The following is a 27,970-nucleotide window of genomic DNA, read 5'->3' on the forward strand; positions in this document are numbered from 1 at the left end:
CTCTACTTGATTTGCCCTTCTGGACATTTCATATACGGAGAACTATACACTATATGACCTTGTGTAAGTGGCTTCCTTTTATGTAGCTTAATATTTTTTGAGGTTTGTCCATGTCACGGCATATATCAAGAGCACTTTTTTTAATTACCGAATAGCATTCCCATGTATGAAGATAGCACATTTTGTTTACCCGCTTGTTTTTTTAATTTTTTTTACTTTTATTTATTTTTGAGAAACAGAGTGAGACAAAGCGTGAGTGGGGGAGGGGCAGAGAAAGAAGGAGACACAGAATCTGAAGCAGGCTCCAGGCTCTGTGCAAGCGGTCAGCACAGAACCTGATGTGGGGCTTGAACCCACAAACTGTGAGATCATGACCTGAGCCGAAGTCGGAGGCTCAACTGACTGAGCCACCCAGGTGCCCCTATCCATTCAATTGTTGATGGACGTTTGGGTTGTTTCCACTTTTTGGCTATTATGAATAAGGCTGCTATGAACATTCACATGTAAGCCTTTGTTAGACATATATTTTCATTTTTCTTGGGTCAGTATCTGGAAGCTGAATAGCTGGGTCATATGATAAGTTTATGTTTAATTTTTTAAAGGAACTGTCAAACTGTTTTAGACAGTGGTTGTTCCATTTACATTCCCACCAGTAATGTATCAGACTTCCTGTATCTCTACTTTCTTGCCAACATTTGTTATTGCCTACTTTCTTTTTAAAATTGTGGTAAAAAGACATATAACATAAACTTAACTATCTTAACCATTTATTTTTTATTTGTTTAAAAAAAATTTTTTTTTTTTAACGTTTATTTATTTTTGAGACAGAGAGAGACAGAGCATGAACAGGGGAGGGGCAGAGAGAGAGGGAGGCACAGAATCCGAAACAGGCTCCAGGCTCTGAGCTGTCAGCACAGAGCCCGACGCGGGGCTTGAACTCATGGACCGCGAGATCATGACCTGAGCCGAAGCCGGATGCCTAACCAACTGAGCCATCCAGGCGCCCCTATTTTTTATTTTTGAGAGAGAGCACAAGTAAGGGAGGGGCAGAGAAAGAGAGGGAAACATAGAAACCTAATCAGGCTCCAGTCTCTGAGCTGTCAGCCAGAGCCTGATGCATGGCTCAAACCCACAAACTGTGAGGTCATGACCTGAGCTGAAGTCGGATGCTTAACTGACTGAGCCATCCAGGGGCCCTGTATTTTTTTTTTTTTTTTTAAGTAGGCCTCATGCCTAGCATGGAGCCCAACACAGGGCCTGACATCAAGACCTGGGCTGAGACCAAGAGTCGGATGCTAACCTATGGAGCCACCCCTATCTTAATCATTTTTCAGTATATTCATGTAGTTGTGCAACAGATCTCCTGAACTTTTCCATCTTGCAAAATGAAACTTTACACACAATGAACAATCATGTCCCATTTCCCCCTCCCCCCTAGCCTCTGGTAACCAACATTCTATTTGCTTTTTATATTAATGACAGCTATAGATACTTTGTGTATGTCAAATTATACAGGGTCTTTTTATGACTGGCTTATTTCACTTAGTATAATACCCTCATTATGGTACCATCGATGTTGTAGCATATGGGATTTCCTTCCTATTTAAAGCAGAATATTTCACTGTACCTGTATATGCCACATTTTGTTTACCTTGTCATCTACGGATGGACGTTTGGGTTGCTTCCACTTCTTGGCTTTTGTGAATAATGCTGCTATGAACATGGGTGTGCAAATATCTCTTCAAGACACTTCTTTCAATTCTTTTACATGTATACGCTTGTGGGAATATATGAAGTGGGATTGATGGATCATATAATAATTTTTTTAAATTTTTTGAAGAAACACCATATAGTTTTCCACAGTGGTCGTACAATTTTACAATCCTACCCACAGTGGGCAAGTGTTCTCATTTCTCTACAAATTTGCCACAACTCATGACTTATTTTCTGTTAAAAAATTTTGTTTTAATAGTGGTCATCCTGAATGGGTGTGAGATGATATCTCATTGTGGTTTTGATGTGCCATTCTTTGTGATTTAGTGATGTTGAGCATCCTTTCATAGGCTTGTTGGCCACTTGTATATCATCTTTGGAGAAATGGTCATTCAAGTCCTTTGCCCTTTTAAAAATCAGATTATTTTGTTGTTCAATTTTCCCTTTAATTCTGTCAGTTTTGTAATAAAATGTTTAAATGTTGTTGAGTTAAGGAGCTCTTTATATATTCAGGATATTAACCCTTTATCAGATATGCAATTTTAAAATGTCTTCCCCTGGGCGCCTGATTGGCTCAGTTGGTTGAGTGCCCGACTCGATTTTGGCTTAGGTTGTGATCTCACAGTTGTGGGATGGAGCCTGCATGGGATTGTTTCTCTGTCTCTCTGCCCTCCTCTGCTCATGCTTGTGCATGTGTGAAATCTCTCTTAAAAAAAAAAAAAAGTGAAAAAAATACTTTATAAAAAAATAACAAAATGTTTTCTATTCCACAGACTGTCTTTTAATTCCAGATTGTGTTCTTTGGTGCACACGTTTTAAACTTTGATGTAGTCCCATTTGCCTATTTTTGCCTTTTTTTTTTTTTTTTTTTTTTTTTTTGCCGGTATCTTTGGTGTCATACCAGAGAAAAATGTAAAATCCAATTGTCATGAAGCTTTCCCCTATATTTTCTAAGAGTTTTATAGTTTTTGGCATGATGTAAGAGATCTTTGATCCATTTTGAGCTAATTTTTGTATGTGGTATTGGATAAGAGTCCAACTTCATTCTTTTGCATATGGCTATCCAGTTTTCCCAAAACCATTTGTTGAAAAGGCTATCTTTTTCCATTGAATGGTCTTGGGACCCTTGATGAACATCGTTTGATCATATTCACAATTTTTTTTTTCTGGGTTCTCCATTTTACTCCACATGTCTGTAGGTCTGTCTTTATGAGATTACCACACTGTTTTGATTACTGTAGCTTTGTAATATGTTTAAAAATCAAGAAGTATGAATACTCCAACTTTGTTCTTTTTCAAGATTGTTTTGGCTATTCAGGGTCCTCTAAGATTCCATAGGAATTTTAGGATGATTTTTCTATTTCTGAAAAAAATGCTGCTGGGATTTTGATAGGGATAGTGCTGAATATGTGGATTACTTTGGGTACTATTGACATCTTAACAATATTAAGTCTTTCAACCTATGAACATGAGATGTCTTACCATTTATTTATGTCTTCATTTTCTTTCAGCAATGTTTTATAATTTTCAGTGTGCAAATTGTTCATCTCCTCGGTTAAGTTACCTCTAAGTATTTTATTGTTTTTGATGCTATTGTTAACCGAACTGTTTTCCTAATTTCGTTTTGAGATTGTTAGGACACAGAAATGCAATTGATTTTTGTGTGTTAATTTTGTATCCTGCAACCTTGCTGAATTTGCCTATTAGCTGTAACAATCTTTCTGTGTGGAATCTTTAGGGTTTTCTTCATATAAGATCATGTTATCTATGAATAGAGATAATTCTTGCTTTTAAATTCAGATGTCTTTTATTTCCTTCCTTGCCTAACTGCTTTGGTTAGAACTTCCAATACTATGTTGAATAGAAGGGACAAAAGCAGGTATTCTTGCTTTATTCCTGAACTTAGAAAAAAAGCTTGTAGTATTTCACCATTGAATATGGTTCGCTGGGGTTTTTCCATATAGGGTTTTTATGAGATAGTTTCCATCTATTCCTAGTTTTTAGGATGAAAATGTGTTGAATCTTGTCAAATGCATTTTTTTTTGCATCAATTGAGATGATCAGGTGGTTTCTGTCCTTCACATTCTGTTAATATAGTGTATTTGACTGACTGATTTTTTATATTGAACCATCCTTGTATTCCCAGATAAATCCCACTTGATCATAATGTATAATCCATATGATATGCTGAATTTGGTTTGCTAGTATTTTGCTGAGGATTTTTGCATGAGCATTCATAAGGGATATTGGTCTACAGTTTTCTTGTAGTGTTTATATCTGGTTTTAATATCCAGATGATGCTGGTTTCACAAAATGAAGATACTTGCTATGAGATCTTTTAAAATCTATTGGGACTTGGGGCACCTGGGTGGCTCAGTTGGTTAAATGTCTGACTCTTGGTTTCAGCTCAGGTCATGATCTCATGGTTTGTGAGTTTGAGCCCCGCATCAGGTTCTGCCCTGACAGCATGGAGCTGCTTCAGATCCTCCCCATCCCTCTCTCTCTGTCCCTTCCTTGCTTGCCCTCTCTCTCTCAAAATAAATAAACTTAAAAATTTAAAATCTATTGGAACTTAATTTATGGCCTAAAATAAGGTCTTTCCTGGAATATGCCCCTTATGCACCAAGAAGAAAGTGGGTACTGTTGTTGGTAGACTATTCTGCATATAATTATTAGATCTGGTTAGTTTATTGTGTTGCTTAATTTCTCTCTTTCCTTACTTATCTCCCATTCTGGTTATTCTATCCACTATTGAGAGTTGGGTATTGAAGTCTCCAACTATTAATATAGAACAATTTTTCCGTTTGGGGTGCCTGGGTGGCTCAGTCGGTTGAGCGTCTGACTTTGGCTCAGGTCATGATCTCGCGGTGTGGGAGTTTGAGCCCCCATGTTGGGCTCTGGGCTGACAGCTTGAAGCCTGGAGCCTGTTTCAGATTCGGTGTCTCCCTCTCTCTCTCTGCCCCTCCCCTGCTCATGCTCTGTCTCTGTCTCAAAAATAAACATTAGAAAAAAAATTAAAAAGAACTATTTTTCCTTTTGATTCTATCAGTTTTTGCTTTGTATCTTGATGGTCTGTAATTAGGTACGTAAATATCTATGATTATTGTATCTCAGAGTTGTATTGAACCTTTTAATTAATACATAATGTCCTCCTTTGTCTCTTGTAACATTTTCTGACTTAAAGTCTATTTTGTCTCATATTAGTACAGCCACCTGTGCTCTTTTGGTTACTATTTGCATGGAATATCTTCTCCCATTCTTTCACTTTGAATCTACTTGTGTCTTTGGATCTAAACTGTTTTTTGTAGATAGCATGTAGTTGGATCATGCCAATCTGTGTCTTTTGATTGGAGAGTTTAACCCATTTACATTTACATTTTAAAGTAATTGCTTATAAGGAAAGAGGGTCAGTCAGTACAGAGTGTGACTTTTTTTTTTTTAATGTTTATTTATTTTTGAAGGAGAGACAGAGCATGAGTGGGGTGGGAGCAGAGAGAGACGGAGACACTGAATCAGAAGCAGGCTCCAGGCTCTGAGCTGTCAGCACAGAGCCCAACATAGGGCTCAAACTCATGAGCTGTGAGATCATGACCTGAGCCGAAGTTGGATGCTAAACTGACTATGCCACCCAGGCTCACCCTAGAGAGTGTGACTCTTGATCTCAGGGTTGTAAGTTTGAGCCCCCTGTTGGGTGTAGAGATTACTTAAAAAAATAATAAAAAGCAGTTACTCATAAGGAAGGATGCACTTGTGTCATTGTACTGTTTTCTACACGCCTTATAGCTTTTTTGTCCCTCATTTCCTGCATTATTGTCTTTTGTTGTTAGTTGATTTTTTGTAGTGAAATGTTTACATTCCTTTGTTGCTTCCTTTTGTGTCTCTAGCTATTGTCTTTGTGGTTACCATAATTACATTTAATATTCGGAAGTTAAAATACTCTAATTTGAATTTGTACAAGCTTAACTTCAATAACATATAAAAACTTGCTTTACAGCTCTGTCCCTTACTGTTTTGGTTGTTGATGTCACATAACTACATCTTCATACAAAACAAATTAATAATTCTTTTAAATGCATTAGTGTCTTTCATTACATAGAAAGCAAAATGTGGAGTTTCAAAGTTATAGTAATACTAGCTTTTAGACTAATAATTATGAAACTTGTATTAGTCACTTAACCATATAGAAAACCAAACATTATAAATTGTTATTACAATCATAGTTTTTGTAATTGTCCATGTATTTACCTTTATTGACATCTTTGTTTCTTCATATGGCTCAAGTTACTGTTCAGTGTTTCATTTTACTCTGCAGGACTCCCTTTAGGCTTTTTTTGCTGGGCAGGGCTAGTGAAAATGAACTCCCTCAGCTTTTGTTTATCTAGGGAGGTCTTTATTTCTGCCTCATTTTTGAAAAGCAGCTTTGTTGAACATGGAACTCTTGGTTTTTATTCTTTAGCACTTTGAATATATTAGCCCACTACCTTCTGGCCTCCAAAATTTCTGATGAGAAATCTGCTGATAATCTTATTGAGACCTTGTATGTGATGTGTTGCTTCTCTCCTGCTGCTCTCCCTCATTTTTGAAGGATGGTTTGGCCAGATAAAGTATTTTTGGTTAAGAGCTTTTTTTCCTTCAGCATTTTGAATATATCATCCAACTGCCTTGTGACTTGCAAGATTCTGCTAAAAACCTTGCATGCGGTGAGCAACTTTTTTCTTGCTGTTTTCAAGATTCTGGCTTTACCTTTTGTTAACTTTTGACACTTGATTTAATGTGTCTTGGTGTGGGTCTCTGGTTTAACTTCATTGGAGTTGAACTTCACAAATCTGTATATCCATTTCTTTCCTCAGGTTTGGGGAGTCTGGGGTCATTATTTTCTCAAGTAAGTTCTCTGCCCCTTTCTCTCTTCTTCTGGGGCTCTCATAATACATATATGGCCCACTTAATAATGTCCCATGGTCCCTTAGGCTCTCTTCAATTTTCTTCATTGTATTTTCTTTTTGCTCTTCTGTCTCAATGATTTCAAATGACCTTTCTTCAAGTTCATTGCCAGTTTTCTTTTGCTTGGTCAAGTACGCCGTTGAATCCTTCTAGTGAATTTTTCAATTCAGTTACACTTTTCGGGTCCAGAATATGTTTGATTCTAATAGTTTTTTGTTTAATACTCTCATTTTGTTCACACATAATTTTCATGCTGCAGTTAGTTGTCTATCTCTGCTCTCTTTTAGTTCCTTGTACATTTTTAAGATAGTTCAAAAACACTCTTTTGTCAGGGGGGCACCATTTAAGCATCCAGCTCTTGATTTCAGCTCAGGTCATGATCTCATGGTTGTGAGATCTAGCCCGTCAGGCTCTGCACTGAGCGTGTGCTTTTATCTGTCTTAATTTCCCAAATGGCTTGCCTTTGTCTCAGGAGCCACAATCTCTTGCTTCCCTGCCTGTGGAACAGTGCTCACCTGTCTTTTCAGCAGCTTCCAAACTATACCACTATCCCCATCAGTGATCTGAGTCAGGTGAGAAAACAACTGTCCCTTGCGCAGCTCCCTAACAAGCCAGGACACTGGCTCAAGGTCCACTTTTTTATTTCCATCTTGAGGGAGGAGCCGGGGCATGTGAAGTTTCTTTCCAGTTGCACCATGATAAGCAGGGTCGGGGGAGGGGCATGGGCACACCAAATAACACAAATCTTCCTACTCCTTTCATTGAGCCCCTTCTCGATTATGCATTCTCCTGGGTACTGAGGCTTCTCAACTGATCTCCAGAGTTTTCACAAAAGTATTCTGGTCCGTATGTTTTTCTTAATTTGGCGTCTCCATGGAGAACAATAGCCTGGAGCTTGTTTATCATCTAGGTGATGTTTCCCAGATCATTCTTAAAGCCCTCAATTATTCTGCTCCAATCTGGACTGACTGCTTTGTAGGTCTACTATTCACCATAATTTTAGGAATTCTCTGTATTATTCTCTTGGATTAGATCTAGTGTTCCCTGGATCCTGTGCCACCCTCTTTCTTAATCCCTTCTTCTTTAGATGCATACCTTCAGGTAACTGAAGAAATGGGTGTGAGGATATTTTTTCAAGTTCCCACATGTCTGGAAATGTCTTTATGTTACACTCATACTTGAATAATAGTTTTGTTGAGTATGGAATTCTAAGCTGAAAATAATTTGTTCCATCCAAGTGCTCTGGGTGAGCAGACAGAATCCTGGCCATTTAGAGATCCCTAAAAGTCAGAATGCAGAAGACTTCTTTTCTGCAGCACCAACTCTATACTAGGTGCCTTTGTTTATGACGGATGTTTCATTCAATGTCTTTAGAAAATAAGTCCTCTGACTTTTTGCCTGAAGGGTAGGTAACCTGATGACTGAACTTTCTGTACTCAAGAATGGAAAGACTGTCAGTTCTATCTGCAAACTTTCAACAGATTTACAGCCCACATCTGACTCTAACCCTCTTGTATATATTGTGTTTCTGAGTTGAAAACCTCTTTACTCTAAAGGGAGATTTCCTTTCTCCTTGACTGCAGCCACCTCTACATGTATTACAGCCTATGGCTTTCTCTGCCTAGCTTTACCAGTCAACACTTACATTTCCTTTAGTTCTTCTAGTTTTCATTCAAATCTATTGCCCTTCCCCTTATTTTCATTGCCATGGATTTATACCTTTCACTATTCATCTACTATTATTTTTAATGGGATCTCAAGAAGGAGAGGGATAAGTGAAGGTATTCAATTTTGAATTGGAAGACAGCACATACCATTTCAAAAGGAGTTTTTTGGTGAGGGTGGGAATATAAGGATGGAATAATGGCAAAGACTTTACTACCAGATTTGTCATCACTTTTGTTTCTAGTTAAAACTTCCTATGCAAAAGATACACCCTCATAATTGTTATGTTACCTCTTCCTCCATGACATAAGTGAGCAGCTTCCAGTCCCACTCCACTGTCTTGGCATTAGCTGGATGTAGCCTGAAATTCAAGGGACATCAATTAGAATTCTAGAGGGTATAGTGGAAGAAGGGATGGGATCTGGAAGATGACAGAAACAAAAAAACCTCCTCTTATCCTCACTGCTTTTGTCTATCCTTTGACATGATACCATGTCATCTGACGGTAGCAGAACTTCAGTTTTTTTGCTACCCAGTATTCGCTTCTCTTTTGGAAGACATCAGCACCCCAATTTTGCCTTGAAGAAATCAACTCTTTATTGCTATTAGCCCATTAGCTTTACCCTACCAGGATCCCAGCCCATGAAGTATATTGAGCCAATCATGATATTCTATCCCTCAGTTCAGTGATTGGTTCAAAAATGGGCTCATGTCCTATGTTATTGCAATTAAAGCCTACAAGACTAAATTTCAGAACTTTTATGTGATTATAAAGGAAGTGGGCTTTCTCTCACAAAAGCTGGAGGCTGAGAAGACTACTATGTGGAGCCTCAAGAGAGAAGCAAAGCAGGAAAATGGATCCTGGTAACCATTCTGAACTGAATTAAGTCTTATTCCTAGGCTTCTAGTAAAATAAATAATTAAATTCTCTTTTATCAGCTGTTACAGCCAGTTTGGATTGGGTTTCCCATTAGTTGCAATCCAAATAACACTAATACACTAAGTCACCCTCTCTAATTGGTTAGCTCAATCAAGCTCAGGCAAGAGAAAGATGTGCCCTGAGTCCAGATTCTCTAGGAGATTCACCAACATCAAAGGTTCATACTGTTGAATTTTCATGAGAAGCATATAGGCCTCCTTCAGTACATCCACGGTCTCAGAGCCACTGAGCAGGATTTTCTGGATGATGTGAGCCACAATTTCTCTGGGTGGGTAATGCTGGGGTGACACAAAGTCCATCAAAAACTGCACCGTCCCCAGGGGAAAATTTTCTTCAATGGTGTTTGTTACCATTCTTAGTCTTCGATGAGGAATGGGTTCTAGTTTTTGACTTTTACTCTGTAGAGATAAAAATAAACCAATCAGAACAGGTTTCTATAGACATATATACACAGGATCTGAAACAGATTCAAGACAGCAAAATTTTCCATGCATTTGAAAAATAAAAAATAAAAAGACTGAAAAGCCTTATCTAAAAAACTTTCAACGACATGGAAAAATACTTATATTAAGTTAAAAAATAAGCATTCACAGTTCTACATATAATATGATTTCATCTGTGCTAAAAGCACAGAAAAGAAGTACAAGAGTCAAGAGCTAGCCTAAGTAGATTTTGGAGTGAAGGTGGGAAGATAGGGTAGTTGTGATACTATTATCAGATACTTAGATAAAGAGAGGGAGACACAGAATCCCAAGCAGGCTCCAGGTTCTGAGCTGTCAGCACAGAGCCTGATGTGGGGCTCAAACTCACGAACTGTGAGATCATGACCTGAGCTGAAGTCGGACGCTTAACCGATTGAGCCACCCAGGTGGCCCGAAAGATGCTTTAAATATGTTTTATTGTTAAAATAAGATCCCATTTTATTGATTTACTGTCAACAGTAAATGTTAAGTTGCTTCCCTCCCACCTCCCAAAAGTATGTATATAAAGACTGGGAGAGAATATGTGAAAAGTGGTTTTCTATTATCTGGGGTGCTGGAATTACAGATGTTTTGCCTCTATACGTTCTTCTGTATGTTGCCATAATAGATACATATTACTTTCACAATCAAAAGGAAAAACATGAAAAAGTTTTCTGACATCAGAATATAATAACAATAATGACGATAATTTTTGAACATTTGACTTATCCTCATCTTAATTCTCACAGCCCTACTACTACTATTATTATTCCTACTATATAGATAAGGAAGCTGAGGTTTAGAGAGTAAGGACTTGTTATGCAACAAATGTCAGAAGCTGGTTTCACACATGGGTGGTGTAACCCCATATCTACCCTCTAAATTCATACTACCTCTCAACAACAAAACCAATAATAATAAATATATTTTTGTTAAAAATCCCCATTAAAATATTTTAAATGCCTATGTTTAAAAAGGCAACTGAGCAGCAAGTATTATTTTTAAAATCTGAGAATAAGTATTAAACCTATTATTTTACTTTATTATTATTTTTTTAATTTTACAGAGAGAGAGAGAGCGAGAGAGAGCGCGCGCATGAGTGGGGAAGAGGGGCAGAGAAAGAGAGAGAAAATCTTTTTTTTTATTTTTATTTTTTTAACATTTATTTATTTTTGAGACAGAGACAGAGCACGAACGGGGAAGGGTCAGAGAGAGAGAGAGAGACACAGAATCTGAAACAAGCTCCAGGCTCTGAGCTGTCAGCACAGAGCCCGACGCGGGGCTCAAACTCACGGACCGCGAGATCATGACCTGAGCTGAAGTCGGACCCTTAACCGACTGAGCCACCCAGGCGCCCCGAGAAAATCTTAAGTAGGCTCCATGTCCAGTGCGGACCCGATGTGGGGTTTGATCTCATGACCCTGGGATCATGACCTGGGCCAAAATCAAGAGCTGGATGCTCAACTGACTGAGCCACTCAGGCACCCCAAGTATTAAATTTAAAACATCAACCAAAGGTCTGACAGCTTATATATGACAGTAAAACAATGATGACTAGAATTGTCCTTCCAGAAAATTTTCCGGAGAAGTCTAGTTAGCTTTCCTTATGCCTCACATCACCTAAGGGTAACCCCTTATCTCACTGATCAGAGACCAATACTGTACATGTCATGTAATGAAAATTAAGAGCCAGAGAAGAGAAAACCAAAAAACAATATTGCTTTTGTGACTATTTCACATGTGAGGCACTTTACCTATATTTGAACCTATATTATGCATTTCTTGCCTACAAATGGGGACATCTACAGCAGATAAAGTTTACAAATTCTTTTGATGCCCATATACTTAAGGGGAACTAAGACTTATATTTCTTTAGGCCTTGAAAGGTGGCTTTGTGCTTTATGTATTTACTTTTAGGTCAAACAACTTTATGATATGAGCATTATAACTTATTTTAGAGTAAACAAAGAAAGACTCAGAGGAGTTAAGGCCAAAGGCTGGTAGGCGGCAGGCAGCGTGGGGACTGGCTAAGAAGTTCTGGGGGGAAAACGACCTGGTTGAAGAAGTACTTATTAAAAGCCCAAAAGAAATAATAGGAGAGACCAAAAAGATTTACAGATGGATTCTAGATGGCCGAAGTTCTTTAAGGTAAGAAATAAAGATGAGGAAGAAAAATCCCCTTTGTTTGGCCTAACTGCCATCTTATAATCCAAGCTGTGTTTACACAGAAAGGGGATGTGGTGTCCCATTTGCATCCACTGGCGGCCTCGCTACTTTTTGTAGCACTTACAAAGCACTACGGCCTTGACTAAGGAAACACAAACTCTCTCAAGTCCTCCAAATGCTCTTGATAATGGACTGATATATCACCATCCTGAGGCAAACCCACAGGAATAAAGAGAATGAGCTAGGGTAGTTAGGGAGAGTCATTCAGAAAGAGAAGACATAAAACGTATTAGAAGATACAACAACAATTAAAATGAGAGAAAAAAATTCAATCTTCAAGGCCAAATCGATGTGAATGCCTGAAACAGGCCACATGGGATTCCTGATTGCTCCAAGAATGCACCTTCTGAATTCATGGACTACCTCAAGCCAGTCTTTTTTTTTTTTTTTTAAGGTTTATATATTTATTTATTGTGAGGGAGAGTGAGCCTGAGCCAGGGAGGGGCAGAGAGAGAGAGAGAGAGAGAGAGAGAGAGAGAGAGAAATTCCAAGCAGGCTCCGCATTGTTGGTGAAGAGCCTGACTTGGGGTTTGACCTCATGAACCATGAGATCATGACCTGAGCTGAAATCAAGAGTCAGAGGCTTAACCAACTGAGCCACACAGGTGCCCCTCAAGCCAGTCTTCTTAACATTGAGAATATGGTTATGGATGATGAAAAAATAGCTTCATATTATAAAACCTAGCCACAAACTTTTTCTTACATCTGCTAAGAAAAGCATCTGGTTTAGTTCTCACAGCTTAATAAAGACCAATGGGAAGTAGCATTTCCATTAAAATCTTTTTTTTTAATGTTTATTTATTTTTGAGAGAGAGAGAGAGAGAGAGAGAGAGAGAGAGAGAGGAAGTGTGCATGCACTCATGAAGAGGGGAGGGGCAGAGAGAGAAGGAGACAGAGACTCCCAAGCAGGTTTTGCACTGTCAGTGCAGAACCTGTGGGGTGGGAGGGGGGTCAGGTTCGAATTCATGAACTGTGAGATCATAACCTGAGCTAAAATCAAGACTTGGTTGCTTAACTGACTGAGCCAGCCAGGCGCCCCTCCCATTAAAATCTTAAAACCGAATTTCCTCCCCAAAAGTCAGAAAGTAATAATTTTGGAAGCACTGAAGTGTCAAGGGTATCACTATTTCTGTGATATGGGAGCTGTAATAAGGGCATCAGGAAGGGAAAGGCATAGGAATTGAAGAGAAGCATTTGATGAAGACCTATAATGAGCCAGACACTCTAACAGACACTTTTACATATGTTATGTCATTTAATGATCCTGTGAGGTATGTTTTTATCTCCATTTTACGTATAGGATAGAAGCTAAGGCTCAGAAAGGTAAAGTGACTTCTACAGTGCCAGTTTTTCACTGTGGGGGTGAAATTTGAACCCAGGTCTGACTCTACACTACATGGTTCCACAAGTGGAGGAAAGATAAAAATATCAAATTTATACTGGGCCTGTTCTTTCATGCATATTTATGCTAGGCCTATACAAAGGACACCTAATCCCTAGGGGAAGACATATTAGCTCACCTCTCTTGTGTCTTTATCTGGTATTAGTGTCTGGAAGAAGAGGTGATGCACTGGAGGTCGTAAGAAGTACTTCAGTCTATGCAGGCATGGTCTGCTGTATAACCCACCTTGTGGTGTTCGTGCTTGTACCTGGGCAGACTCGGGGTTAGCAGGCTCTGACAGTGATCTCTCTTTTCTAGCTGGTGTTTCTGTAGCAGAGAGCCAAGGAACTTTCTCTAAGGAAGTTTCAAACTGTGGAGACTGTGGACTGGGAGAGGACCTTGGAGAAGATGGAGCTGAGACATCCATAGGGATGTCATGGTTCTGTATATCATTTTGGGGAGGGTCAGGCCAGTCTTGTCGTAAGTGAGGCAAATCTCCAAGTGAGCATAGCATGTCTCCTGGCAAGCAAGGCACGTCTCCAGCTGAACGGAACATATCTCCTGGGAAGTGTGGGACTTCTCCAGGTGAACGTGGCATGCTTTCTGGTGACTGTGGCGCATCTGCTGGTGACTGTGGCATGTCTGATGGTGACTGTGACGTGCTTACTGGTGACCGTGGCACGTCTTCTGGCGACTGTGGTGTGTCTCTTGATGACTGTGGCACATCTCCCAGTGACTGTGGCATATCCCGTAAGTGTGCCACATCTTGTGGATATGATATGTTTTGAGGTGGGCCTGGTACATCTTGAGGTAGGCCCAGAGAGTCTTGAGGTGGGCACAGTGAGTCTTGAGGTGGGCTGGGTGAGTACTGAGGTCGCCACGATGAGTCTTGAGGTGGGCTTGGCACATTCTGCTGAGGGCATGGCATCTCTTGAGGAGGGCATGGAACTTCTTGAGGCGGGTGAGGCAAAGCTTGTAGTTGGCACTGCATGGTTTGTGGTGGGCATGACAAGGCTCGTGGTGGGCACGAGGAGGCTCGTGGTGGACAGGGCGAGGCTCGCAGTGGGCATGGCAAGGCTCGCAGTGGGCATGGCAAGGCTTGTGGTGGGCAAGGCACATCTTGCTGTGGGGTTGGCAAGGGTGCCCTCTGATTGCTGCTGCTACCATTATTGCTTGTCGGGGAACGGGAGCGAACATCTGAAGATAGCTGTAGGCTTGCCAAGAAGCCAAGGTCACCTTTGAATGCAGTTGAGCTGCAATTTGGCTCTGCTGCATAAATAGAGTCCCCACTGACGGATGTAGGAGGTTGTGGACCTTCAAATGCGGTTTCTTCCAAAAGGTCCAAATCCACAGGATCGCTGTTAATGATTCTCCGTGCTGCAGGCCGAGAGCTTCTGTCTACCCGCCCTTCCATCACCTCTTTGCTGGAGAGGCTGGCACATGTCTGAAGACTGGCTGGCTCCTTCTGGGAAGGAGCAACAGGTTCTAGGGTCAAGTCAAGAGTGGCAATAGGTCTATTTTCTTCTTCAGTTCTTGTCAGGTCAATCACACAGAGTCCATTGCGATCCTTTGCCCTTGGTCTGGTTTCTCTGGTTAAGTCAATGAAGTCCTGTTAAAATATTATGAGAATATAAGTGGTCAAGTAGGGAGCCTTTGCTTTATCTAAGAAGATCTGCATCTGAGCTTTTAAGGATAATCATATTTTACCTTTTCACTTCACTGAAAATTTATACATTTTATATACCATAAGCATTAGTATTTCCTTTGGTCAAAATTTTGCTACTGTCAATCTGTCAATTTCTATACCATCTTAAATTATCCAAATGCCACATGCATATAACTGAGGGCATAGTGGGAAATTTTTTCTGATCCAAGATAAATAGGGGAGTTGTAGGGAAGATTGTAACCTTAAGTCACAAGGGAAAAAGCAACCTTTGTTTGGAAAAGCACCTTACTTACTTACTTACAACAGAAACTAAAGAAGGTAAGCTAATATAAGAGAATCTACTATGTGCTAAGAACATGTTGAGTGCTTGCACGTATCTTTAACTTTCACAATATCCCTATCAGGTAGGCCTTATAATCTCCATTACACAGATGGGGAAAATGGAGTTCAGAAGAGTTAGGTCATTACCTAAGGATTATACAATTAAGTCACAGACACACACATTCAAACCCAGGTCCGTTTCCTTTTTTCTCTGTACAACTTCATTCAATATATAATTACCTTATAGTCAGATATGTAGAGTAATGCAATAACAGTTATAAAACCAACAGTGTAAGTCTGAGCCCTAACTAGGTTCATTATTGGAAAACCTCCTATCTTTACCTCCATTCCTTGCCAAAATGATTAGGTACTTCATAAACCCTAATGACACCTGCCCATGGTACTAAAATCAATCTCTGTGCCATACACATGTTAAAATATTGTACTCCCTTTCAACTCTCAAAACTGTCTCAGTGTGGATGAAAATTAATAGCCTAATTATCCATCAATCTCATTGATGAATATGAATGCAAATATTCTCTATGAAGTATTAGTAAATCCAGTATTTAAAAAAAAAGTTCCATTTCTCATCAGAAGGGCTAGCTAGATACTCTGCTCAACCAACCTAATAAAAGTGAGAAATTATATACAAATGTAAAAACACGGGAGAGGTTATAACAAGAAAAACTGACCAAAAAGAAAGCCAGTGTACCTATATTAATGTCAGACAAAGTAGATTTCAAGGAATATAGTGTTACTAGAGATAAAGAGGCTACTGTACAATAAAAGACTTATTTCATCAAGATATAATAATTTTAAAACTATATGCCTAATAACAGTCTCCATAAAGCAAAAACAGATACAAGGAGAAAAAGGAATATCCAGTCATTGTAAGAAACTTTTACATGTCTTTCTTGATTGATAGATTACTCAAACAAAAAAATTATTATGGATACAAAAGATTTGAACACTTTTTTTAAAGTTTTAATTTGAGAGACAGAGAGAAAAAGAGGGGGGGGAGGTGGGGCAGGGAGAGAGAATCCCAAGCAGGCTTTACACTGTCAGTGCAGAGCGTGACGCAGGGCTTGAACTCATGAACTGCGAGATCATGACCTGACCTGAAATCAAGAGTTGGACACTTAACTGACTGAGCCACCCAGGTACCCCAAGATTTGAACACATTTAGTAAGCTGCATCTGAAGGACTCAGAATAGATATTCACAATTACACGAAATATTTACAAAAATTGACCACAAACCAGGAGTCAAAGTACATCTTAGTCAATGTCAAAAAGATTATCATTCAGGCCAAAATACTATTAGGCTAGGAAGCAGCACAAAAGAGTAACTAGGAAAAACTCCATATAACTGCAAATAGGTCAAAGGAGGAATCACAAATTAGAGAAATTTTAGAACTGAACAATAACAAAAATACCAGTTATTAAAATGTGGCATGCAGAATCACTATGTAGAAAAAAATGCACACTTACACACTTAATTAGAAAAGTGGAATGGAAGAAAATTAACGTGCTAAGCACAAACCTTTTGATAGCAGAAAAAGGAAAAAATACCCCAAAGAAAGCAGAACAGAGGAAATAATGAGAGCAGAAATGAATGAAACAGAGAAGACAGCAGAGAAGTGCAACAATGTTACAGGTTGTTCTTCTAAAAGATTATTAAAATTGGCAAACATCTGAGAAGAAATTTGAGAACAAAGGCACAAATAACCAATATTAAGAATGAAAATAGGACAAAATTACAGATGTTTTTAAGATAAAAAAGATTAGAAGATGTTATGAATAATTTTATGTCGAAAAAACTTGGGAACTTGGATGAAACAGATAAATCCCTGGAAAAATAAAGCTTAGCAAAACTGACTCAAGAACCTGGGTGATGGGTACATGGGGGATCATTATACAATTTGCTATATTTTTCATGTTTGAGATTTTCCTTAATGAAAAGACATTTTTAAGTTGACTCAAGAAGAAAGAAAAAAATCAAAATAGTCCTTTAACCAATAAAGAAATAAATCAGTAGTTGAAATTTTTTTCCATCAAAAAACTCCAGGTCAAGGTGATTTTAGAAATCACCTGTTTAGTTTTGCTAAAAATTCAAGGAAAAAATTATTCTACTTTTATACAAGTTATTTGAGAGTATAAAAAAAATGAAGGGCTACCTCTGACTCCTATTATGACTTAGCATACACTTGATACACAATCTGAAAGAAGGAAATGTTATGTCAATATCACTTGTGTACACAGACATAAAAATTCTAAACAAAACACTATTAAACTAAATCCAGCACAACCGAGATGAGTTTACCTAGGAATCACAGCTAGCTTAGCATTAAAAAAAAAATCAATTAATATAACTCATCACATAAAGGAGAAAATCATATGATCATGTGAAGAGGCCAAAAAGCATTTGATAACACATTCAACATCCATTCTTAAAAAGAGGGGGAAAAAAAACCCTCAAATAGAAATAGAAGAAAACATACTTATCTATTAAAAGTTATTTCCAAAGCACATATAGTAAACATTACACTGAAACACTGAAAACATTCCCTGTAAAATCAGAAGCACATCAAAGATGCTTACTGTTGCTAATTCTATTCAGCAGTGTACCAATGTTGTATATGCAATGCAGGAAAATATGATATAAAAATTGTAAAAATTAGAAAATAAAACTGTCCTTCATGAATAATATGATTATTTACATGAAAAACTCAAAAGAATCTATAGATAAATATCAGAATAAGAGCATTTAGGGGCGCCTGGGTGGCGCAGTCGGTTAAGCGTCCGACGTCAGCCAGGTCACGATCTCGTGGTCCGTGAGTTCGAGCCCCGCGTCAGGCTCTGGGCTGATGGCTTGGAGCCTGGAGCCTGCTTCCAATTCTGTGTCTCCCTCTCTCTCTGCCCCTCCCCCGTTCATGCTCTGTCTCTCTCTGTCCCAAAAATAAATAAAAAACGTTGAAAAAAAAAAAAGAATAAGAGCATTTATCATGGTTGTTGGATATAAAAATTACATTTTTTTAATACTTCAACAACAGTAGCCTCATGTTGTATAACTCCCACATCTCACAACTTCAGGGGAAATCATTCATATTATATTCTATATGAATTATGCCATCTAGGGCAAAATTCTAGGCAATCCATACAATATCAACACAAAAAACATATACATGTATATGAATGTGTTTGTATATATTTGTATACACATGCATGTGCACATATGCACACACACACTACAGGTGGTAGTTATTTTTTTAAACATTTGTTTACTTATTTTGGGAGAGAGCGTGCATGCGAGCAGGAGAGGGGAAGAGAGGGAGAGAGAAAATCCCAAGCAGGCTCCACACTCAGTACAGAGCCCAATGCAGGGCTTGATTCCACAACCATGAAATCAGAACCTAAGCTGAAATCAAGAGTCTGACACTTAACTGACTGAGCCACCCAGATGACCCCCCCTTTAAAAAAAAAAAAAAAGTTTGTTTACTTATTATGTGGTAGTTATTTTTGTGGGTTGCCAAACATTTCCATGATACATGGTAGACTGTAGTTCCTGAATCCCATGACTAGGTGGAGTCATGTGATTAATTCTGCCCAATAAATTATGAGGGGAAGTAACATGTATTACTCCTGGGCTGGGCCTTTCTGGATGCAGACACTCCAAAGGTTTCTTTTCCTTCTGATGTGTCTGTCTCATGGCCATGTTCAAGATAATGGCAACTCTGTCAGCCTGTGTCTCCACAGGACTATGATATGCAGACATCCCTCCTCCTCTACTCCACCTGCAATGGGCATGTAGTAGTGTGAATGGAAATAAACCTTGTTTTAAGCCACAGTATAACATAGCTTATCCTGACAAACACAGTACCTGGGAACAAATTTAACTAGAGATGTGCAAGACCTGTGCAAAAAAATATTAGGGAAGCATACTGAAGAACCCTAACATAGGCATAAATAAATGAAAGTATATACCACTGTCCATGAATTAGAAGACTCAATGTAATAAATATGCCATTCTCCCCAAACTGACATACAAATTCAGTACCATCTCAATGTCTAAGCAGGTTTTACTGAGGAACTTAGAAGTTAACTCTAAAATTTGAAAGGAAAGGGGCGCCTGGGTGGCTCAGTGGGTTGAGCATCCGACTTTGGCTCAGGTCATAATCTCACAGTTTGTGAGTTTGAGCCCCAGATAGGGCTCTGTGCTGACAGCTCAGAGCCTAGAGCCTGCTTCAGATTCTGTGTCTCCCTCTCTCTCTGCCCCACCCCTGCTTGTGCTCTGTCTCTGTCTTTCAAAAATGAATAAACATTAAAAAATTAAAAAATAATAAAATAAAATAAAATTTGAAAGGAAAAACAAAAGACCAAGAATAGCCAAGACAATTCTGAAGAAGACAGTGTGGTATTGGCACTAGATAGTCAAACAGATAAATGGACAGAAGAGCAAGTTTACAAACAGACCCATACATTTAGAAAAATTTGATTTATGTCAGAGGTGGTATTAAAGATTATGAAGAATGGGGCGCCTGGGTGGCTCAGTCGGTTAAGCGTCCGACTTCAACTCAGGTCACGATCTCGCGGTCTGTGAGTTCGAGCCCCACGTCAGGCTCTGGGCTGATGGCTCAGAGCCTGGAGCCTGCTTCTGATTCTGTGTCTCCCTCTCTCTCTGACCCTCCCCCGTTCATGCTCTGTCTCTCTCTGTCTCAAAATAAATAAACGTTAAAAAAAATTAAAAAGTGTTTAAAAAAAAAAGATTATGAAGAAAAGGATGAAACTTTAAATGGTACCACTATCCATTCAGGGAGAAAAATGAAATCAGATCTTAACTTCATGCCAAAATCATAAATCAATTTCAGATTTATTAAAGAAATGAAAAACCCAATTAAAATTTTTTTAGGAAAAAAAACAAGAGAACATCTTTATAATATTTGTGTAAGGAAGGATTTCTTAAGATACAAAGGGTAAACCATAAAGGAATATTTGACTACATCAAAATTAGGACTTACTGTTTATCAAAAGTACTTTAAAGTTGTAAGACAAGCCACAAACTAGAAGGAACTTGCCAGTGACTGACTTGGGAATACTATGTAGAGATGAAAATGTCAAATTAAAGGCACATGCAATAACATTAACTGTTTTAGAAGATGTTATTTATTTAAAAAAAAAAATTTTTTTTTTTTAACGTTTATTTATTTTTGAGACAGAGAGAGACAGAGCATGAACGGGGGAGGGTCAGAGAGAGAGGGAGACACAGAATCTGAAACAGGCTCCAGGCTCTGAGCTGTCAGCACAGAGCCCGACGCGGGGCTTGAACTCACGGACCACGAGATGATGACCTGAGCTGAAGTCGGACGCTTAACCGACTGAGCCACCCAGGCGCCCCATAGAAGATTTTATTTTTTTTAAGTAATCTCTACACCCAACTTGGGGCTTGAACTTAACAACACGGAGATCAAGAGTTGCACACTCTACTGACTGAGCCAGCCAGGCACCCCAACAGTGATTAATTTTATAAACATAATATTGAAGCTAAAAGAAAAACAAAAGAGAATAACATACAATATGATTCTGTGATATTGTGATATACAGTAGTCCCCCCTTGTCCACAGGGGATACTTTCCAAGACCCTCAGTGAAGGTGTAAAATCGCAGACGATACTGAACCCTACGTGTTTTCTCCTATGCATACATTCCTATGATAAAATTTAATTTTTAAATTAGGCAAAGTAAAAGATTAATGACCATAACTCATAATAAGAGGAAACAATTATAACAATATACTGTAATAAAAGTTATGTGATTGTGGTTTCTGTCTCAAAATAACTTCTTGTACTATACTCCTCCTTTTTGTGATGATGTGAGATGATAAAACGCCTATGTGATGAGTGAGGTGAATGGTGGATGTAGGCGTTGTGATGAAGTGTTAGGCTACTATGGACCTTCTAATGATATGTCAGAAGGGGGTCATTGTCTTAGAAACTGCACCTGACCCTGGGTCACTGAAACCTCAGAAAGTGAAACTGAAGAAAGGAGGGGACTACTGTCTTGGTCCTTATCCCTGGTTCCCGGTAGAACTCCAGTAAACCCCTGTAATTTGCTGAGTGATAGGGTAAGAGGACTGTCTTTTGTTATTCATAAGTCCCTTTCAACCATACCTGAGTTTGCTAATGACTGAAAACCCCTACACAGCTTCAGGATTGGGGCTAGTTGTCAGAGGAACCAACCAGGCGTTTAGAGGGTTAGAATTTTCAGCCCTACTTCCTCAGTCTCTGGGGAGGGGAGAGGAGCTGGAGATTGAGTTAATCACCAATGGCTAACGATTTTAATCAACAAGACTCATGTCATGGAGCCTCCATAAAAGTCCTAAGCAACAGTTTGGAGAGCTTCCAGGTTGGTGAATACATCCACATACCAGTAGGGAGGCATACCTCAAACTCCAGGGGGTCAGAAGCTCCTGCACTCGGGACCCTTTTGGACCTTGCCCTATGTACCTCTTCATCTGGACCTTGCCCTATGTACCTCTTCATCTGGCTGTTCACTTGCATCCTTTATAATAAACTGGTAATAGTAAGTAAAGTGTTTCCCTGAGTTCTGTGAACTGTTATTATCAAAACTTAGGAAGGGGGTCATGGGAACCCCCAATTTATAGCCAAGTTGGACAGAATGGTGGGTAACTAGGGGCCCAACGACTTGTGACTGGCATCTGTATGGGGGGCAGTCATGTGGGACTGAGCCCTTAACCTGTGGGTTCTGCACTAATTCCAGGTAGTATCAGAATTGAGTGAAACTGTAGGGACACTCAGTGATGTCCAGAGTTGGAGAATTAGTTAGTATGAGGAAAAACTCCCCACACGTTTGGTATCAGAAATGATGTGAACAGAGAAATAGCGTTTTCATTTAGATTCCGTTCATATAAAGTCCAAAAATAGGTAGAAGCAAACTATGTTATTTAGGTACACACATATAGTAAAACTATAGCGAAAAGAAAGTGAGCATCATGAAAATTAGGAAGTAGTTGGGAGGAGGAGGGTGGCAAGGCATGGAGGTAGAATATACATTGAACAAAGAAACATATCCACAGCTTTTATAATACAGGCAATATGGCTGCATGGGCTTTAACTTAATTTGTTCTACTATATGTTTGCTTTATACATTCCCTCCCCTGCCGCCGTGTGTGTGTGCGTGCAATGTATATCTATATACACATTTTTTTTTTAAGTTTACTTATCTATTTTGAGAGAAAGAGTGGGGGGAAGGAGGGAGGGAAGGAGAGAGACAGAGAGAGAGGCAGAGAGAGTGAATCCCAAACAGGCTCTGCACTGTCAGGGCAGAGTCTGACGTGGGGCCTAAATTCACAAACTGTGGGATCATGATCTGAGCTGAAACCAAGAGTCAGACACTTACCGAATGAGTCATTCATGCACACCTATACACATATTAAAAAAAAAAGAAAGTTAAAAAGTCTGTGGAGTAAACTTCTTAGGAAATTTCAAGACCCACGTGAAGAAAACTTTAAAAAAGCCCATTTAAGTAAGGATCCTAAATGTCTAAATGCATGAAAACACTATTCTACCACTATCGTGTAGAAAGATGCAGCATTGTAGGATAGCAAATCTTTCTACGTTAATCTGTTCATTTAAAATGCTGAGGATTTTTAGAAAATGTGACAGAATGACATTAAAGTTTAATTATAATGTGTGAAATTTTGATTAAGAAAATAAAAGTGTTGCTAATTAACAAATGGAGGGAAGCCTTTCACAATATATATGTGTATCAAATCACCGCAACGTATACTTTAAATATCTTATAATGTTATTTACACTTCAATTGAATTACACCTCAATAAGGCTGAAATTAAAAACAAACTTTAAAAATGTGACAAAAGCCAGAAAAACTGGCAAATAATGAGCCGGGGACTAACACTACCTTAGAGTATTTGAATTTCTTGGATTGGTACGTATAACTCTTTTTTAAAGGTTTATTTTTTGAGAGAGTGCAAGCGGGGGAGGAGCAGAGAGAATGGGGGACAGTGCAGAGCTTAGTGGACTCTGCACTGACAGCAGCAAGCCCATTGTGTGGCTTGAACTCAGGAACTGCAAGATCATGGCCTGAGCTGAAGTCAGATGCTCAACCAACTGAGCTACCCAGGCACCTCAGTACATGTAACTTTTATGTAAATTAATAAAACTTTAGTTTTTAAAGCAGCTTTAGGTTCACAGCAAAATTGAAAAACTTCAGAGCATTCCCATATACTCCTCTCCCCACATACAATCTCCCCATCAGCATCCAATACCACGACGGCACATTGGTTACAACTGATGAATCAACATTGACCCATTATCATTACCCAAAGTCCATAGTTTACATTAGGGTTCACTCTTGGTGTTGTACATTCTATGGGGTTTGACAAATGTATAATGACATGCCTGGAAAACCCTTAATATTAGTTCCTCCTATTTCTCTCCCTTCCCACTAACCTCCAGCAACCACTGATCTAACTTTTTACTATCTCCATAGTTTTGACTTCTCCAGAATGTCATATTGTTGGAATCACAGAGTAGGTAACCTTTTCAGATTGGCTTCTTTCCCTTAGTAATACGCATTGAAGTTTCCTCCATGTCTTTTCAAGACTTGATAGCTCATTTCTTTTTAGCAACGAATAATATTCCAGTGTCTGGATGTACCACAGTTTACTTATCCATTCACTTACTGATGAACATCTTAGTTGCTTCCCAGTTTTGGTAATTATAAATAAAGCTGCTATAAATATCTGTGTGCAGGTTTTTGTGTGGACATAAATTTTCAGTTCATCTGGGTAAATACTACGGACCACGATTGCTGGATCTTATGGTAAGAATATGTTTAGTTTTGTAAGAAACTGAACTGTTTTCCAAAGTGACTGTACCATTTTGCATTCCCAGCAGTAGTTAATGAGAGTTCCCTTTACTATATATCTTCACCAGAATTTGGTGTAATCAGTATTTTGGATTTTGGCTATTCTAAAATCCAAATGTAGTAATATCTCATCCTTGTTTTAATTTGCAATTTCCTAATGACATATGTTGTTGGACATCTTTTCATATGCTTACTTGCCATCTGTATACTTTCTTGGGTGAGGTGTCTGTTTAGGTGTTTTGCCATTTTATTTGAAGTTTATTTTTATTTCTTTTGAAAGAGGGAGATAGAGAGCAAGCAAGGGAGGGGCAGAGAAAGAAGGAGACAGAATCCCAAGCAGGCTCCATGCTGTCAGAATTCACAAACTGTGAGATCATGACCCGAGCTGAAATCAAGAGTCAGATGCTTAACTCACTGAGCCACCCAGGTGCCCCAGATATTTTGCCATTTTTAAATTGGATTGTTCATTTTCTTATTGAGTTTTAAGAGTTCTTTGTATATTTTTGATAACAGTCTTTTCTCATATGTGTCTTTTGCATACGTCTTCTCCCAGTCTGTGGCCTGTCTTCTCGTTCTCTTGATGTGGTCTTTCGCAGAGCAGTTTTTAATTTTGATGAAATTCAGCTTAGCAATTATTTCATGGATTGTGTCTTCGGTGTTGTATCTAAAAAGTCATTGCCCGGGGCGCCTGGGTGGCGCAGTCGGTTAAGCGTCCGACTTCGGCCAGGTCACGATCTCGCGGTCCGTGAGTTCGAGCCCCGCGTCGGGCTCTGGGCTGATGGCTTGGAGCCTGGAGCCTGTTTCTGATTCTGTGTCTCCCTCTCTCTCTGCCCCTCCCCCGTTCATGCTCTGTCTCTCTCTGTCCCAAAAATAAAATAAAATAAAATAAAATAAAAAAATAAAATAAAATAAAATAAAATAAAATAAAATAAAAAGTCATTGCCCAAAGTCATGTAGGTTTTTTCTACTTTATCTTTTAGGAGTTTTATAGTCTCACATTTTACTTTTAGGTCTATGATCTATTTTGAGTTAATTTTTGCTAAGGGTGTAAGATGTGTGTCTAGATTCATTTCTTTGCATCTGAATGTCCGGTTGTTCCAGCACCATTTGTTGAAAAGACTATCTTTGCTCCATTGAATTACTTTTGCTCCTTTGTCAAAAATCAGCTTACTATATTAATGTGGGTATATTTATGGGCTTTCAATTTTGTTCCACTGACCTATTTGTCTATTCTTCTTACACTGTCTTGGCTACTGTAATTTGTAGTAAGTCTTGAAGTCAGGTAGTGGCAGTCCTCTGTTCTTCTCCTTCAATATTGGATTGGCTATTTGCAGTCTTTTGCCTCTCCCTATAAACTTCAATCACCTTATTAATATCTACAAAATAACTTGCTAGGATTTTGACTGGGATTGTGTTGAATCTATTGACCAAATTTATAAGAACTGACATCTTGACAATATTGAGTCTTTCTAACCACAAACGTGCAATATTCCTCCATTTATTTAGTTCTTTGATATTTCACCAAAACAATATGGCACTGGAACAATAAGAGACATAGATCAACAGAACATAACAGAAAACCCAGAAATAAACACACACCTATATGGTCAACTAATGTTTGACAAAGCAGGAAAGAATATGCAATGGGAAAAAGACAGTCTCTTCAGCAAATCGTGCTGGGAAAACTGGACAGCAACATGCAAAAGAAACTGGACCACTTTCTTACACTATACACAAAAATAAACACAAGATGAATTAAGGACATAAATGTGAGACCTGAACACTTAAGCTTTGTAATATAACTTGAAGTCTGAAATTGTGATGCCCCAGCTTTGCTTTTCTTTCTCAAGATTGCTTTGGCTATTCAGGGTCTTTTGTGGTTCCATACAAATTTTAGAATTGTTTGTCCCAGTCCTGTCAAAAAATGCTGTTGGTATTTTGATACGGATTGCATTGAATGTGTAGATTGCTTTGGGTAGTACAGATATTTTAACAATATTTGTCCGTCCAATCTCTGAGCATGGAATGTCTTTCCATTTCTTTGTGTTATCTTCAATTTTTTTCATCAGTGTTTTATAGTTTTTAGAGTACAGGTCTTTCACCTCTTTGGTTACATTTATTCCTAGATATCTTATTATTCTTGGTGCAATTGTAAACGGGATATATATTTTTTAAAGTATGCTCTATACCCAAAATGGGACTTGAATCCATGACCCCAAGATCAAGAGTCACACGCTCTCCTGATCGAGCCAGCCAGGCACCCCATAAGTGGGGGTTTTCTTAATTTCTCTTTCTTCTTCATTTTTGGTCTATAGAAATGCAACATATTTCTGCACATTAATTTTGTGTCCTGTGACTTTACTGAATTTATCAGTTCTAATAGTTTTTGGGTGCAGTTTTATGGGTTTTCTATATATAGTATTGTATCATCTGCAAATAGTAAAGATTTTACCGATTTGGATGCATTTATTTTCTTTCCTTTATTTTTCTCTTCTCTCTTCTGTCCTCTCCTCTCTCTTTCTCTCTCCCTTTCTTTTCTTTCATTTTTTTCTCTTCTCTTTTCCTCTCTCTCTGATTGCTGAGGCTAGGACTTCCAGTACTATGAAGAACATAGTGGGGAGAGTGGACATCCTTATTCTGTTCCTTACCTTAGGGGAAAAGTTCTAAGTTTTTCCCCAGTCAAGATGATGTTAGCTGTGGGTTTTCATATATGGCATTATGTTGAGGCATGTTCCCTTTAAACTTACTTGTTGAGGGTTTTTGTCAGGAATGGATGTTGTACATTGTCAAATGCTTTTTCTCTGTCTACTGAAATGATAATATGGTTCTTATCCTTCTCTTACTGATGTGATGTATCATGTTGATTGATTTGCAAATATTGAACCACCCTTGCAACCCAGGAATTAAGCCCACTTGATGGTGGTGAATGGTATTTTTAATGTATTGTTGAATCCAGTTTCCTAGTATTTTGTTGAGGATTTTTGCATCTACATTCATCAGGGATATTCAACTGTAGCTCTTTTAGTGGTGTCTTTATCCGGTTTTGGTATCAGGGTAATGCTGGCCTCATAGAATGAATTTGGGTTTTCCTCTTTTCTATATTTTGGAATAGTTTGAGAAGAGCAGGTATTAACTCTTCTTTAAATGTTTGGTAGAATTAGCCTGCAAAGCCATCTGGTCCTGGACTTTTGTTTGTTGGGAGATTTTTGATTACTGATTCAACTTCTTTGCTGGTTAAACAAGTCTGTTCAAAATTTCTATTTCTTCCTGCTTCAATTTTGGTAGGTTATATGTTTCTAGGAATTTATTTCTTCTAGGTTGTCTAATTTGTTGGCATATAGTTTTTCATAATGTTCTCTTGTGATTGTATTTCTGTGGTGTTGGTTGTTATCTCTCCTCTCTCATTTGTGATTTTGAGTCATTTCTCTTTATAAGTCTGGCTAGAGGTTTATCAATTTTCTTCATTTTTTTCAAAGAACCAGCTGATTTCACTGATCTGTTTGTTTGTTTGGTTTTGGTTTCTATACCACTTATTTCTGCTCTAATCTTTATTATTTCCTTCCTTCTGCTGGTTTGGCTTTTGTTTGTTCTTCTTTTTCTAGCTCCTGTAGGTGTTAAGGTTGGGTTGTTTATTTCAGATTTTTCTTGCTTCTTGATGTAGGTCTGTACTGCTATAAATTTCCTTCTTAGAGCCACTTCTGCTGCATCCCAAAGGTATTGGACCATTGTGTTTTCACTTTTATTTGTTTCCA

The 27,970-nt window shown here is 38.5% G+C and overlaps 1 protein-coding gene across 3 annotated transcripts in view; it reads right to left on the bottom strand.

Moving 5' to 3' along the window:
• Window positions 1-27,970, bottom strand: part of SIMC1 (SUMO interacting motifs containing 1) — an 82,490-nt gene that overhangs the window by 31,659 nt on the left and 22,861 nt on the right. For all 3 annotated transcript variants that reach the window (XM_042991909.1, XM_042991905.1, XM_042991917.1), the window contains exons 2-4: window positions 13,467-14,936; window positions 9,425-9,657; window positions 8,611-8,680 (exon numbers count right to left, since the gene is read on the bottom strand). In XM_042991909.1, the coding sequence (XP_042847843.1) occupies window positions 8,611-8,680; window positions 9,425-9,657; window positions 13,467-14,936 (1,773 nt within the window). The remainder of the gene's footprint in view (window positions 1-8,610; window positions 8,681-9,424; window positions 9,658-13,466; window positions 14,937-27,970) is intronic.

This window comes from Panthera tigris, chromosome A1 (genome assembly GCF_018350195.1).
Source record: "Panthera tigris isolate Pti1 chromosome A1, P.tigris_Pti1_mat1.1, whole genome shotgun sequence".
Lineage (NCBI taxonomy): Eukaryota > Metazoa > Chordata > Mammalia > Carnivora > Felidae > Panthera > Panthera tigris.